Here is a 17,741-nt window from a genome sequence, read left to right as displayed (position 1 = left end):
GATTGGCTACTGAAAAAAATACCTTTTGTCCCCGAGGTCCTGGAGGGCCTTCTGGACCTGGAAATCCTGGTAAACCTGGATGACCTTCTAAACCTGGAAATCCCCGTTCTCCCTGCAATTAAACAAGAATGTAAAGTCATTTATGAACTTTTAAGCACAGACATAGATGAAAGCAACATAATATAGTGATACTTTTTGTCCACAGTATCTAATAACATGTAAAGTGTGAGAAGAAAAAAATACATATCATCCCCAATATATATCATACATAGTAAATATAACCTCTTTGCTGCTTATAGAGTTAGACAATATATCAGAGATAAAGTAAGAGTATAATAACTGCTTTAACCTCATTCATTATAAAGAAGGCAAGTTGGAGAAATTAAGAATATCACAATTTTCACATTTTAAGAGCTAGATTATCTCAAGTTATTGAATGGTCTGTTACTATCAGAACTAGGATTAAAACTCTGACTGCTTGCTCTACCCAGAAAGAAAAGTAAAAAGAAAACACAACCTAGTTCTTGTATATTTTCCAAAGCACAAAATAGCTACATGTTGAATTTTCAGCTGGCATCTAGAGTATACAACCGTCAAATGTCTAGAGTACACTATGTGTATTTTCAAAGCAAAAGTACTATCTGGACTACAGAAATAAATGGGAATAAACCAAAGACTGAAAATAGAGAGTGCTGGCCAGTGAAGTAGCTAGGCAGGTAAAGGCTGACTGAGTTCAATTCTCAGGAAGCACAGAATGGAAGGAGAGAATTGACTTCTGCTCTCAGACACTGTGACACATACACATACAAACACATGCATGTGCGTGCACACACAGACAAACATGACATGTATGCACACACAGAGACACACATATACAGAGAGATATACGCTAAAGAATTAATATAAAAATATTTTTTAAATTGTTATGTGCTTTTAATTGCAATAAAATCACATCATCTTTCCCCTTCCCTTTGTCCCCTCCTGCCCCTCCCAGGTGCCCACCTTCCAATGCTCCATAACCTTCCACACAAATTGATAGCCTTTTTTCCCTTTAATTATTTTTGTTACATACATACATGTATGTATATGTATGCACCAGTAAAATTTGTAGAAGAAAATAGAGGATGCTAAAAGCTTAATTATGTTGAGAGCAATAAAATGTTATAACTTTTAATGGTATATCCTGAAATTCCCTCCCATTATCACAGAACTAGAGACAGAAAAGCAGATGCTATACAGTAGCAGAAAAGAACAAGAAGAACAATTCTTGAGAATTTCAAAGGTAGAACATTTGCTAAAGTAAAAGAAACATAGCTTTTCTGTGCAAAAAAAAAAAAAAAAAGAGTGGTTTTCTACCTCATTTCTTAAAATGAACAGGAAGAAAAGCTAACACTAGTGATGTGCCTACATATAATCCTTTTAAACCACTATCAATTTGTGCTGTAATTTTCACACATTTATATACTGAATGTGAAGTGGTTGCCTATTTCTGAAAGACAAACTTTAAAACAAACCACTGACATATCCTGCTTGTTCATGTTTGAATAAAAAAAAGGATTTGTAAAATATATTATTCTCTTTTTGCTATCTTTCAAATATAAGTATTACTTAGATTCTTTTATTGCCTTCTCTTTTTCCCTGGAAAATTAAAAATAGTAATGGTAAATTCTTTTTAGCAACTTTCTTAAGCGTTTCCCCAAACACTTAAAACTTGAAAGACTGTAAAAATAGCCCACCTATGTTGAACTTTTTCTATTTGTCAGACTATTTAAACCCCTTCGGTGTTTTACCTTACTTTCCCCCCATTTTAAGACAAAGTAAAATTATTATTTTCATTTTGTGTGTGAAAAGTCATGAGAGAGAAGTTTTATAATTTTCCTAAGTGTAAACTTGATACACAGAACAGAGCTCATCTGTCTCAGTCAGAAGTTTATGTTAACCTGGACATCACCTTCTCCTTTGCCTCTACATGGAAACAGTCATGGCTTTTTCAGTGTTGTATTCTTAGTGTCCAATAGATCAAATATTCAATAGAAATTCATTTATATTGTTATTCTTCCCATGGGACTGAAAACCCCTTCAGCTCCTTGGATATTTTCTCTAGCTCCAATATGAACTAACCAGTACTCCCAGAGCTCCCTGGGACTAAACCACCAATCAAAGAAACCACGCAGAGGGACTCATGGCTCTAACTGCATATGTAGCAGAGGATGGCTTAGTCAGTCATCAGTGGAAGGAGAGGCCCTTGGTCTTGTGAAGGTTCTATGTCCTAGTATAGGGGAATTCCTGGGCAGGAAGCAGGAGAGGGTGGGTTGGGGAGCAGGGGAAGGGGGGAGGGCATAGGGGATTTTTGGAGAGGAAACTAAGAAACGGGATAACATTTGAAATGTAAATAAAGAAAATAATAAAAAATAAACAAAAAATCCATATACATCCTTATTTTCTAGTGAGTGCTTTTACTTAAATCCAGAATAAAGGCAGTATTTCAGATTTTGATAAATTATCCAAAGGAAAACTATTTCATGATAAGTCCAGTTTACTTATTTGTGGTGATAGATATCAAATCTACAGTCCCAGATATAATACAAAGCCAAGTATTCTACCCTTGGGCACATCCCAGCACACCAGTTTAAAGAAGATTAATCTACTGATTACCTAAGATCTGGAGTTTAAAAATACTTTAAAGTAGCACCCCTTTCAAGAAGGGCTGTTTATTATAAACAATAAAAATGTTTCCTGAAAATGAGCGTAAAAGTAGTGTTTGTGCATTTCTTGAGTATCTCATGTAAGTTGGCTGCCTTCCAACTTGCTGTGTACCTAATATGGCCTTGAACTTCTAGTCCTCTTGCTTATGGTGCCTGAGTGCTAGTATGTCAGGCGTAAGTCACTCCAGGCAGCACGAGAATAGTACTTCAAGGATAATGTAGAACTGTCAAGAAACACAATTGTCTGTGGACATAGGAAAAAAAATAAGACAAAGTGTTATATTGGTAACTAGTTGTAAATTATTTTCAGTTAGAATATTGCAAATTGTGCAAGTTCAAGGCTAAGTTCTTAGTGAAGAAATTAAAAGAATAATATCTTATTCTGTATAATTCTTGTTTTGTCTTTATAATTCTGTACCACAATGAGACAGTTGCTACACTATAATTAGAAGAATTTTAATTACTGTCAAAATGAAGATATACAGATCTGAAACTCTAGCTTATAAAAGAGCCACTTGGAGAGTTTGTCAAAACCAATTATTTTCCACCATTACCAGAATGAGATGGGTAACTTACAGTTGTGGAGCCTGGAAATCTGCATTTGTAAGCAGCTCCAAGCCAACAGTTTTGCTATCATACTTCTTGGATAACTGCTTTTTCTTTGTCAAATTTCAAGTTTCTTTTTCATGTATTTTCCAGTGATCTGTGGTTACTACATGTTCACCGATTTTGAACAGGTTTTCCCTTTAAATTAATAAATATATTAACTTTATCAGCTTCAAATTCCAAAATGTAGCATCTATATTATTTTAATAATTTTCTGTGGTTTGTAATTTTTTTAAATTATTGGTTGGGTTTACTTGGTAAGCTTTAATTGCATACTGTAGAAAGAGATACTAGGTTCTCTTATTTTCATCTAAAGAGCATTTTTTTTTTGTATTAAGTAGTTTGTTGCTGGCTGATTGATTAAACAGAGTTTTATCCGTTCACCAAACAACGGTTAATCTATACTCAGTTATTTTAAGCCTCTACTCTTCTTTTTATTAGATTCTGTGAATTTGCCTCAATACAATACTTAACCAAGAATTTGAATGGAATCTTCAACTCTATTTTTTTGTTCTCCACTCTGTGCTGTCATGTATTCCACCATGTCTTCCTTCTTTTCTAGGCACTCTGGAGTCTGAACCATTTTCTGTAGGTCATTGTGACCATAATTATGAATTTGGTAAGAATTTACCCATCCATCATCTTGCAGACTGAGAAGTATAAGCAATAATAACTGCATACATGTAAATTCTTCGTGTGTGCTTCCTTCCTTTAAAAGACATTCCCTTTCACTTTCTTTCCTCTGTGATCTCAAATGAATCCTCTTTAATACTTTGACACTATAGAAAGCATTCTTGTTGCAAAGCTATTCCCTTAAAAACGTAACTCACACAAGTGTTATCTAGACTACTACTTAAGAACTCTTAAGAGATGTTCTGTTAGGGGGTAGTGTGTTACATGACAGAATGGGACTTGTAAATAAGATCATAGCGTACAATGAATAAATAATATAAATAGATGAAATTGTTGACACCAGGACTTTTAAGCATCTTTTACTACACGAATGAATACTTCTATATCTAACTGGAATATTCACTAAAGATATGATTCATAACTTCATATATAATTAGTAATAGCTGTTTATTCGTTAAAAATATTTGTTGAATTAAAAAGAGGAAAGAGTAATGTAAGATCTCTGTCTCATAATTCTTCTGTGAATAATTCATTATCTTGTTTGAAATTTCTAATTTGATGTCAGTTATTGACACACAGACAAATAAGGCACTAGAAGACAAAAGCCATCAAGTTAGATGTCATCTGAGGTGTATTTTGTCTAGACTAAGATCTAGAAATTATTATTATTATTATTATTATTATTATTATTATTATTCCTGTAAACCTGAATATGATGGCTCACACTTTTAATCTCAGTACTTGGGAGACAGAGGCTGGTTGTTCTGTGTGAATTCAAGGTCTACATAGTGAGCTCAACGCCAGTTAGGGTTACAAAGAAGACCCTATCCAAAACACAACAGAAGAGAATGATTTACTTGTAAAGTAATAGATGTTTACAAAGAACTTTTATCCATATTTAATATTGTTTATTCTCCCCGATCTCTGCTTCCCATTCCCTGCCCATTTCCTTGTCCTTTCCCCAGGTGCACCCTGAGAATTCTCAGTAGCTTCTGAGGCTTTATTGTCCCTTTGTGTTGTTTTTTAAGGAACTAGGAATGTGGCACAGTTGTAGACTGCTTGCTTAGATGGTGCAAAGCCTTGAATCCAATCCCCAGCAGAAAAGAAAATGTAACCGAACTTATATGTACTAAGCCTAAAATATTTATTATATCACAAACTATATATATATGAGATGTTGATCCTGACACAGTCTCATCCATGTCAGTTCCCACTCTAAATTAAGAAATGCAGTAGAATATATTTTATTTATTTGGGAACTGATAGAAGCCTAATTTGTACAATTAATTTACAAATAGTTTTTTTTTTTTTTTACTCAGAATTTACCTTTTCTCCTTTTATACCACTGCAGTCGCATTTAGATCCAGGAGAACACCCATGGCAGGCCTATAGGAAGAAAAGGGAGAAATCATTAAATACAAACTAAACAGCAACTCTCCGACTTAGAAATCAACTTAAGGCAGCAATTCAAACATTCAAAATCAATATAAGAAAAATATGAAAGGATGCAGGCAACCAACAATGGCTTTTTATATTCAAGATTTTGTTGTATGTATTTCTTTCAATTTCTCACAATGAGAAAATAAAAGTTTATAATTTTAAACTAATAAATATCTCTTCATTTTTTACATTTTTTATTCTGTGTGTGTGGGCACGCGCACACACGTGCGTGCACGTGCATGTGTGTGTGTGTGTGTGTGTGTGTGTGTGTGTGATGCACATGTGTTGTAGAATATGTGTGCTATTTGGAAAACAACATGAAGCAATGAAAATCAAGTTGCTGGGTTTTGTAGACATCTCCTTTACATGCTGAGAAATATCTTTTTGGTTTTGTTTTCTTAACACAAGAGTCTCTCTATCACCCAGTTTCTGGCCATCCAGGAACTCAGTATGTAGACGAAGCTGGACTTGCACTCACAGAGATGCCCCTGCCCCTGCCCCTGCCCCTGCCCCTGCCCCTGCCCCTGCCCCTGCCCCTGCCGTGCTGGGACTAAAGGTGTGTGCCACCATGTCCAGCTGAGAAATATCTTTTTAAAGATGCTAAAATGAAAAGAGAATTCATAGGACATTCTGGTTGATATGCTTTGTCACTTGTCCAGGTTGTAAGAACATCTTTTTGTTTTTTTTTCTTCTTCTTCTTCTTTTAAGATCATTTGTAATGAATCACTTCTCAGTCTGTAGCAGCACATGACCTTAGAAACTAGCCAAGAATAGCTGCCACTTGATGTCAGCTTACTTCTCGGCATTCACAAGTGGATCATAAAGCATCTAATGCTGTATTTTATCTCCTTTTCCCCTATGTGCCTGCTCTTTCATCACTAATAGCTCAATTCTTAACCATTCCAAGCTTCATGCAAAGGCTAGAAGCTCTGAATTCGACCACACTAGGGAGTAATGTTCTGGACCCAGAAAAGTATCATTCTCTACTATAAAAACACATAGAGAATGGGGAGATAGTAAGTGACATTCTAACATCCCAAACCATACACTACTGGACAGCTGAAATGCTTAGGACAAAACAACCTAACAGAAATTAGAATAACATATGCAAACAACACAGCATTTATGCTCAAGAAAGCTGAACACATTTTGTCAAACTGGCTTCTGAAAGCTTGGTACAAGGAAAATATAAAATGCTGTTAATCATTGTTTCATCTTCAGCACCTGTAGTTTAACATGTATACTAGCCTCCTATCTTGTCTTCCTCTAGTCATTACTGGAGAATCTCCCTAAATCTTTATTATTTAACTTCAGCTCAAACTAGATGCCACCATCGTGTTGAAACCTGTTTTCCTGGTTATAAGAGTGTGTTCCAGTAAAAGCACACTCTGACACTTTAGCTTAAAGTCTGCTATTGTGACGGGTACATTTTTATCAACTTGACACATGCTAGAGTCATTTGGAAAGGGAGACTCAGTTGAAAAAAATGACCCCTTTGGAGCATTCTCCCCCAAAGTGATTTATTTGGGAGGGCCCAGCCCACTGTGAGAAATGTCAAGTCTGGGCAGGCGGTCATGAGTTGTTTAAGAAAGCAAGCTGAGCAAGCAAGAAGAACAAACTAATAAGCATCGCTCCTCCATGACCTCTATTTAAGTTCCTGCCTCCAAGTTCCTGCCTTGACTTGCTCCCTGGACTTCTCTCAGGAATGGGCTGATTGACAGTGATTGGGGCATGAAAGCAAAACAACCCCTCTCCTCTCCAAGTTGCTTTTGGTAATGGACTTTAGCACAGTAATAGGAAGCAAACTACATAGTTATGCGGTCATTACTAGTACACATTAGGGACACAGATTTTATTGTTTTCAGTATTACATTTTAACTACATTATAGGTTTGTTGATGCACAGTCATTCATCAAATGAGAAGGGTTATTATTGAAGGCAAGAAGACTTGTTAGGCACAAGATAAAAATATAAATAAACTCATATAAAATACTAAGTTTAGGAACAGAGGTCAACTTAAAATATGTAATTCTGGCTTATGCAAAGATGAATTATTGATTCCAAACTATGAATTTACAAAATTTAGAAGCCACACATTCACTAATTCTTTCTTTTCAATTTTTATTAGGTATTTTCTTCATTTACATTTTAAATGCTATCCTGAAATTCCACTAATTCTTGAGATAAGAATAGTCAACTGTCATAATACCTGAATTATATTGTACATATTGTCAACAGTCAATTACAGAAATTAATTGAAGAACAAAGGGTAATTCTTATTTATAATGGATAATAATATAATAATATTTGACATTGGTAAATGTACCTACATTTTAATTAGGAATATATGCAGAAGAGATTTTGTTATAAATTAAAATTAACATCTTTTGAAGTTTCAGACATTTATAATAAATTTTCCTCTGAAAAGAGATTACCGTCCTGAATATAGTGCAAAGATGACTAATAGAATTTTATTAATAAAATTAAGAATAATATGAACTCCCATTACACATGTATTTGCACTTCTCAATATCTAACAATAACACCTAAATCTTAAAAATAAAATGTATAAACAAATAAAACACTTTATATACTTGTAGCATTCCTTATATCCAATGTTTCTCAAAATTAATCATTCATCATATCAAAGTTCATTATCAACAAATGTGAAGTATACTTTAGAGAGAAAACCCCTTAAAACATTTAAGAATATCGGGCTAGAGAGATGCCCACTGGTGAAGACCACTGGCTGCCCTTCCAGAGGACCCAGGTTCAGTTCCCAGACCCCACATGGCAATTCACAACTGTCTGCAACTCCATTTCCTGGAGTCACAACTATGGATATAAAATAGAATTAAATATCCTGTATTTAAGAATTATAAAAATTTTGATTGAATTTAATTTAAATTTTTAAGTCATAATCGGTTTATGCCAGATAGGTTATTTTTTTAAATAGGATTTTGTTATTCTTTTTTGGGGTGGGGGAGAGGGGCGGGGACACACCAAAAAAGCCAAGTCATTGTAACACACCAACCACTAGATGGCGCTTTCCATGTTGTAATTAATGGACAGCCATAAGGAGGTGGCCCTAAGTATATATCTCATTAGATGGAATAGCTTTTAATTTTTAGGCAGTATCTACTCATATTGGCACAAAGCACAATAGTGTGTCCATGAGTGATATAAAAACTGTGCAGACCCGGGTGCTTGCTTATCTAGCTGTAAACAAATGAAAATGAAATTTAAATTAAATGGAATAATGCTATAGCAGTGATTTAAAAAAAACCCAATAACATACAAGGAATATATCCTGATCTTTCTGTAGCAACTGATTCATCATGAGACCATGGATATACTGTCTATACACTCTAGGGTTTGTTTCTCATTTATGACAGATATGGATAATATGATCTCCCTCAGTAGACTAAGCTTTATCTAGAGTTCTATAGGATTTACCAAGTAAAAGAAAATGACTGGTATCAATAATTATTAGAGTTAAAAAAGACAATTCCCTTGAGTCTGACAATTATTTATAGCACTCAAAAGGATAGGCAGGAAAGATTTCTAAAGGAAAAAAGTTAACTATTATACTAAGCCATACAGTTAAAGACAAATTTAGATGAGACCAATAGTGAGATAAAATGAACATTACATATCTCAGTTGAAAAGATTTCCCAAGGCCACATGAAAAGTACAATCAGCAAGTAGTGTTTATTGGCTTCTTTCTGAGGCAGAGTTATGTCTCAGACTAACATGTAACATGTACAACTCTTGCTTCTGCCTCCCAAGACCTAGTTTCATTGCTTCAGTACTGTGGGGGAAAGTTTATCTCTATAAAATCATACAAGTTTGTTAATGCATGATAATTATGGATCTGTAGATCTTTTTCTTTTTTATCCTAAGAGAAAATATAGAAAAATTAAAGAAAAAGTGAACAAAGTGTATATTATACCACATTAAAACATAACATAAAACTATAATAATTAAAACAGTATGGAACTGCTCAAAAATTTATTGCTCGAAAATAATCACTTAGTAGGTATAGGATAAGTATAGAAATAATTTTAGAAGTTAAAATATGAAAATAAAACCGATTAGAATATTGCTTGAAGTGTTTTGGGCATTGTCATCTTTTGTAAATTGAAATATTTGTTTATACATATCATGAAGTATCTTTAGAGTACACAAGTGTAAATGAAGTACCTTTATACCTTCAACACCCTCCAAAGCAGTGCCACCAACTGGGAGCCAGATATCAAAATATTAGAGCCTCTGTGAGTCACTCTTTACTCAAGCCACAATTTTTAAACATTAGAAAAGGAGAAACTGAGATTGTCTACTCACATCTTAATATCTGGAAAATGTAAATGAAGAAAATATCTAATAAAAAAGAAATAAAAAAAGAACCTCAGATGAGATAGAATATATGACATTAATCTTCCTAGCTTTGTGTCATCTCATTTAGTACAATCTTTTCTAATTCTATTCATGGGAAGATTTGTAATTTCATTTTTTTCATTAATAACTGAATAGTGTCCCACAGTGCAAACATACTACATTTTCATTAGCCATTCTTTGGGTGAAGGGTACTTTAGGTGGTTTTTATTTTCTAGATATTTTGAATAGAGCAGAAATAAACATGGCTGAACTATTATCTGTGGAATGAGATGTTGAGTCATTTGACCACATGCCAAGGAGTGGTATTCCTGAGTCATAGGGTAGATTTATTTTTAGCTTTTTGAGAATTCTCCATACTGAGTTTAAGTGGCTGAACCAGTTCCCAACACCTCCAACAGTATTTGTTGGTAGTTGTTTTGTTGATCTTTGCCATTCTGACTAGGGTAAAAGAAAAAAATCTCAAAGTTCATTTGACAAACATTTTCCCAGTGGCTAGGTACAATGAACATTTTAAAGCTGTTTATTTGCCATTCTTCTCTTCGTTTGAGATCCCTCTCTTTCCAGGTCCATCATTTGAAAGGGTCATTTGGGTTTGTCTGTTTGTTCATTTACACTCTTTGGTTTTTGTATATTCTGAATATTGAATCTTTGTCAGATGCACAGCTGGCAAGCAATCTCTCCTGTTCGGTAGGCTTCCTTTCTCTCTCTCTCTTTTTTTATTAGATATTTTCTTTATTTACATTTCAAATGTTATCCCTTTTCCTGGTTTCCCCACCAAAAATTTCCTATCCCCCACTCCCCCTGCTCCTCAACCCACCCACTCCCATTCCTAGCCCTGACATTCCCCTACACTGGGGCATCAAGCCTTCACAGAACCAAGGGCCTTTCCTCTCATTTATGCCAGACAATGCCATCCTCTGCTACATATGCAGCTAGAGCCGTGAGTCCCACCATGTGCACTCTTTGGTTGGTGGTTTAGTCCCAGGGAGCTCTGGGGATACTCATTAGTTCATATTGATGTTCCTCTGGTTGATTGTTTCTTTAGCCATGCAGAAGTTCCTTTTGTCATTTGTTGGCTTTAAATTGTGGGCAAATGAAACCTTACTCAGAAAGTCCTTTCCTATGCATATGTCATATACGGAAGCTTCTGTTTTCTTCTAGCCATTTCACTGTTTCAGGTTTCACACTGTGGTCTCTTGACCCACTTGGAATTAGCTTTTGAGTATGATGATAAATAAGGGTCTAATTTCATTCTGCATATGGGCATCCATGTTTTTTGAAGAGTACAATTTTATTTGTAATGTTTTAGATTGTAACTTAATTATTGCAATCCTCCTTCCCCCTTTCTTCTTCTGAACTGTCCCATATATTCCTCCCTACTCCCCTTTATATTCAAGGACATCTAGTTTTCACATCACAATTTGTTGAAGATATTTTCTTTTCCCCAGTTTATATTTTGGCATCTCTTTTGAATATAAAGTGGCTGAATGTGAAGTACTTAACATTTAGTTCTTCAGTTTCTTTCTATTTGGTCTATATATCAGTTTTGTTTTGTTTTGTTTTGTTTTTCGTTCATTTTGCTCAGGATTGTGTTGGCTATCCTTGGTCTTTTATGCCTCCTCATGGTTTTTTCTTAAAATGGGTAACATATTGAGAAGTTAAAATTATTAAAAAGATGAAAAGAAAACACTGGAGTCCATATTGCTGACATCTCTTTAGTCAGTCCCTCTTAGAAAATTCACGAAAAGTGCCAGAGAAGTGGCTAAGCAGCTAAGTATGCTTGCAGCGTTTACAGAGAGGCAGTTTAGATGCCAGCACTCATGTCAAAAGCTCAAATCCACCTGTAAGTCCACCAGTTTGGAGATATCTCTTCTGGCCCCCATAGACACCCATGTGCACATGCCATTCAATCATACACTACAGATAAACACACATGAATAAAGGTAATGAAAATCTTTTTAAAGACTTTAAAATTATCAGAATGAAAATGCCAAATATCATTCTGAGCGAATTAACCCATACCCAGAGAGACAAACTTGGTATGTACTCCTAAGTAGATATTAGTTGAAAATTGCTACACTCCACTGACCCAAAGAACCTAAGTAACAAGGGGCTTAAGGGGGGGAACAATTGAATCTCACTGAGAAGAGAACTAGAATAGACAACTTAGGTGAACAGAAGATTGGATGTGGTGGAGATAGGAACAGAAAGAAGCAGGTGAGGAGAGGATAGAGGGAGAGGATAAAATAAACAACTGGAATCCAGGAGGCATCTCTGGGAAGAACTACAAACCTAGTGCAATAGAAACTCTCATGAATCTGTGAGGGTGACCTTAGCTAAGAATTCTATCAATGGGGAATATGAAGCCTGAATTGGTCATCTCCTGTAATCAAGCAAGACTTCTAATGTGGGGGATTGGGACACCAGCACACCCACAAAACCTTCCACCTACAATTTTTTCTGCCTACAAGATATGCAGGGTAAAAGTTGAAGCAGAAATTGAGGGCCCAACTTGAGACCCATGCATGAGAGAGAAAGCCTACCTCTCACACTATTAAAAGCAGCCTCACTTAACTGTCATCTGAGAGGCTTCACCCAGCAGCTTTATGGACACTGATGAAGAGACCAACAAACATTATGCAGAGCTTGGGAAATCTTGCAGAAGAGAGCTAAAAGGGATTGTAGGAGCCAGAGGGGTCAAGGACACCACATGAAAACAACTAACCTGGAACCATAGTTGCTTACAGAGACCAAACTGCCAACCAGCAAGTTCTTAGGACTCTCACTTAGGTCTTCTGCACATATGTGTAGCTTGGTCTTCATGTGAGACTCCTAAAAGGAGCTGTCTCTGACTCTGTACCCACCTTTGGGACCCTTTCCATAATCCTGGACTGCCTCGTCTAGTTTCAATAGGAGAAGATGAACTCAGTCTTACTGCTACTTGATATGCCAAGGCTGGTTAATATCAATAGTAGGCTTCCCGTTTTCTAAGGAGAAAGGGAAGATGAATGGATAAGGGCAAAGGCATGAGGGGAGACTGCAGTTAGAGTATGAATTAATTTTTTTTTAATTTGAAAACTATCAGAATTAAAAAGTGAAAATACTTAATAGGGTAAACACACCTTTATGAGGATATATTTACATATTATTTATAAGAAATGTGATTTATAAATATATAGTATTGTATATTCACTGTATATATATATATATGTATATGCATATATATAGCCCTCATGACATTATGAAGTCAAGTACTTCAATTTTAAAATGGGCAAGAAATATGAATAATTATATATTTTAAAGAGATACATACAGAAAGCATGTGCAAACATACTCAATGTTATTAGCCATGCATGAGGGAAATGAAAACCAAAAACATGAGGAAATAAGAATTCATACATACTATCTCTAGTTTAAAAAGACAGACAATAATAACATCACTGAGGATAAAGCCTAGATACATCACTGGTAGGGTTGCAGAACAATATAGCCACTTTAGAACAGTCTAGCACTTACCAAAACAATTAAACACATTGAACAAACTATTCCATCCTTAGGCTTATATCTAAGAAAACTAAAGATATGTCTGTTAAATCTCTTATGTATGTCTACATTACAAATTACAAAATATGATTACAAATAATATTCCAAAGGTGAGAAAACACCCAGATATATATCAAGATGAACTAATTAAATAAACTGTAGTATATATATTCAATGAAATATCATTTGACAATAAAGAGGAGGGAAGTATTATTTCATGCCACCAAATCCATAAACTTTTGAAATATTGTATTAAGTAAAAAAACACAAATACAAAATTTTATTCTGGCATGTGCTTACTTCTATTAAATGTTGAGAATATATTGAATTATATGAACAAGCAGACTGGCAGTTGCTTGTGGCTGATGTAAATGGGAAGGAAAAGCTAAGGGATGTGGGTTTTTTTTTTAAAGATTTATTTATTTATTATTATACTGTAGCTGTCTTCAGACACTCCAGAAGAGGTCATCAGATCTTGTTATAGATGGTTGTGAGCCACCATGTGGTTGCTGGGATTTGAACTCCAGACCTTCGGAAGAGCAGTCGGGTGCTCTTACCCACTGAGCCATCTCACCAGCCCGGGTTTTTTTTTTTTTTTTAACATATTGATAAAAAAAGGTCCAGAAATCATTTGGGGTATAGTTATAAAATTCTGTATATATTCTATAAAACTACTGAACATATGCTTTGAATAGACAAACTGAATACTGTGTAAATTATATATCAAAACTAATGCTCATGTCAGCAAGATTCTGCTGAAGGGACCCTGATATTGCAGACTCTTGTGAGGCTATGCCAGTGCCTGGCAAACACAGAAGTGGATGCTCACAGTCAGCTATTGGATGGAACACATGGTCCTCAATGGAGGAGCTAGAGAAAGTACCCAAGTACCTGAAGGGGGATTCAACCCTGTAGGTGGAACAACAATATGAACTAACCAGTACCCCCTGAGTTTGTGTCTCTAGCTGCATATGTAGTAGAAGATGCCCTAATCGGCCATCATTAGGAAGAGAGGCCCCTTGGTCTTGCAAACTTTATATGACCCAGCACAAGGCAAGGCCTGGGCCAAGTAGTGGGAGTGGGTGGGTAGGGGAGCAGAGGTGGGGGGAGGGGTATAGGAAACTTTCGGGATAGCATTTGAAATGTAAATAAAATTAAAAAAAAGTTATATATCAAAGATGCTATTTAAAATCCAAGTAAAGAAATAAAACATAGGAAGGTCATCTTGTCAACATCTAAGAAAATATTAAGACATTTCTTTACTTGAAAATTCAGTGGGCTTACCCCAGGGTTATGAGATGTTCCTAAAAATTTGAGACTTCCAAAATAGGTCATAAGAATGTAGGCCCATATCCTGGGCTTCCATAAGCTCCCATTTCCTCATGGTGATGCTAAGCATGCAAAATGGACCTTCATAAAGGTTACATGGCTTGCTGTTGCTGAAAAGAAGTTGGGTATTCACAGAGTTTCCACATCTCATGAGTAGCAACTCTGTTTTTCTTGAGATCATGTTTTTATTATAGTGATAAGTCAACTCATCTGGCTTTGCTTGCAAAGTACAATAGTTATCACCAAGTTCTCAAGTCTTTTTTTTTCCCTAAAACATTCTTGAAAATAAAGTTTACTGGGAGGACAGCCCCTCTCCTCTGAAGATATACAGAAGATGCCCATGGAATATTTTCTTCAAACATCATCTTGAAATTTGGAATTTCAAGAAAATGAACAAAAGCAGGATATAAACAACTGTAATAGACATCTGCCTTTAAAATTATTGATTTTATTAAGGGTAATATTTTATTAGGCTAATATAAGACAATTTGTGGTGAGGTTTTTAGGTATATGGTGTTTTACTGTCTATAAATTACTTTTAAATAATTATTGCACACACATAGAAACACTAGACAGCAAGAGACAGAAATGTAAAGCAAACAGAAAAATACTGAGTCTAGATGAAGGTATAATTGTTTTCATTACATATCCTTACTATGTTTGAAAATACTAGTAAAATCTTAGGTAAGAACACTGAGGAAAATGTTGGAAACAAATATCCTTAGAACTTCAAAAAAATAGGAAGCAAATTTCAGAATGTATGATATGACATTTATCAGAGACATCAAAAGACTATGATTACATAGAAAGAATGAAATAAAAGAAGAGGCTAGGCACAATAATAACCAAAGAAAGCTGGTATCACTACATTAATTTTAGACAAAATGGATTTTAAGGCAAAACACATTACAAAAGATAAAACAAGATCACTTCGATGATAAAAGATTTGGTTCACAAGGAAGATTCTGTTTAAAATACTTTAAATTATGCACACAAATAACATCTCCAAGATATATAAAGTAAAAACCAACAGATTGATAAAGGTACACAAATCTATGTAGTTGTAGATCTTAAACAAACTTCTCATAAATAACACACAAACAAAAGAACCTGTAAAGACATATGAAAATTTGAACATGACTAACAAACTTATACTAATGGGCATCGATAATACAATGTACCCATTAAACAAAGAAGCCAAATTTATGAGTTAAATCCCAGATATTTATTAAAAGTGACCATATACTGTAGTCTAAAGATCATATACAACGTAATATTTCAGTATAATTCTATTGAACTTAAGGAAAGGATTCAAATCTAACCAAACAATGCCAGAAAACAGATATATAGTACTGAATGTGAAGGATAAATATCAGACTGTTTTTTTAATCAAGAAGTAAATATGTAAAAGTATATATATATATATATATATATATATATATATATATATATATCTTCATAATATGTGATGAAGTTGTATTTAACATAAGTACTAGCGATTTTTGAAATGAAAGGATTTTGGAAAAGAAACACAAATGTCACACAGATTAAATGACCATAGGGATAGAAAATTAAAAAGAATTTCATCAGAAAATAATTTAATAAAGTTGCGAGTATACGTTAATATAGTGACACAAATTAGATTTTATAAGCCAGAAAATAACAAAGAGCCTGCTTACACAGATGCTTTAGTATTTAGTATTTAGTATTTAGTCTTCTACTCTAAAAAGTGTAGGAAAAAATTGAGGAAAATAAATACACTGTAGCACTTGTTGAAATAAAGATGACTTAATAAATGCACTGCATGGATAAACACAGTTACTGGGAACTATATCAAAAAGCCTACAATTACAAGAAACAGCATATAACTAACATTCACATACTCAAAATATGAAAACACACCTTATTTATTTACTTGGAAATGGTATAGTATTGGAAGAACAATGGAACATAGGTGTTGATAAAAACTATTTGCACATTATTTTACTGATTGTGGAATTCTAACATGATGATGAAGAGGACTGGTGATTTTCAGTACGAGTTAAACTTTGGGGCTATATCTATGTCATTCCATCGTGTAATGGCTCTTCTTATGAGTTTAAGACACTATTAGAAGACATTATTTTAGTTTAGTTTGATATTTTATTATGTGTATGTGGGTATATGTCTCTGTCTGTACCACATGTGTGCCTGGTGCCTATGGAAGCCAGAAGAGGGAATTGTATAGACCATGGTTGTAAGCTGCCATATGGATGCTGAGAACTGAACCTAGTTCCTGTGGAAGATCTTCCAGTGCTCCTAACTCCCAATTCACCTCTCTAGCCCAGACATTATTTTAAATTGGATTTAAAAAAAGTTTCTTGACCATCACAACACAACACAAAATCTCCACAGGAAGAACAACTGCTAATTGCTTATTGTTGGACTCAAAGTTGAATAGTTTTGTACAACTTTACATGATATCCTATCATAAGTCATAAACACATCATATCTCCCCATAATAAATGCTTACAATAAAAGTGTTAGAAGAGTTGGAATGGATTTTATAAATTAACTAATGTGCTCCTATCACTTTAAATGTGAGAAAATTCAGAGCCCATCAGTAACAGAGGCAGAACCAGAATCATTCCCTCGATGTCTCCAATATTTCAAATTGATTCTCATTTGCTTACAAATTCTGAGCAAAAGCCAAGACATTTTGCCAGATTTTCTATGAAGAGGAAACATTTTCTTCTCACAATAATGGAAGTTTTCTTTAAAAATCAAATTATTGCTGAACACATTAATCAGTTAGAAAGCCTTTTAACCAAAACAGCACCTGCCAGTTTCTCCATATTCAGCTCTAAAAATATTAAGTGGCTCTCTAAAATATGATGCAGACGCAGGGCAGGCTGCTTAGTGGCCTCCTGTACAGATGTGAGGAACTGAGGTCAAAGCCTCACCACTTATCAGTGCAGTAGTGAGTAACTGACTTCTCAATGCTTCTTCAGCAAGATGGGAGCTAGAGACAGAAGAATTCCTCGAAGCTCACAAGGCCAGCTAGGCTGGTGGGTGCAGAATAGGAGAGAGGAGCAGGGCGGGGGGGGG

General features: G+C 34.8%; 1 protein-coding gene across 5 annotated transcripts in view; it reads right to left on the bottom strand.

The window, feature by feature from the left end:
- The window catches only part of Col4a5 (collagen type IV alpha 5 chain), a 199,513-nt gene that overhangs the window by 131,006 nt on the left and 50,766 nt on the right, over positions 1-17,741 (bottom strand). For all 5 annotated transcript variants that reach the window (XM_029534119.1, XM_029534120.1, XM_029534123.1 and 2 more), the window contains 2 exons: positions 5,271-5,330; positions 23-112 (listed from right to left, as the gene is read on the bottom strand). In XM_029534119.1, the coding sequence (XP_029389979.1) occupies positions 23-112; positions 5,271-5,330 (150 nt within the window). The remainder of the gene's footprint in view (positions 1-22; positions 113-5,270; positions 5,331-17,741) is intronic.

This window comes from Mus pahari, chromosome X, assembly GCF_900095145.1.
Source record: "Mus pahari chromosome X, PAHARI_EIJ_v1.1, whole genome shotgun sequence".
Classification (NCBI taxonomy): domain Eukaryota; kingdom Metazoa; phylum Chordata; class Mammalia; order Rodentia; family Muridae; genus Mus; species Mus pahari.
Note: the sequence above shows the minus strand (reverse complement) of the source record. Positions and strands in the feature narration are given on the sequence as shown.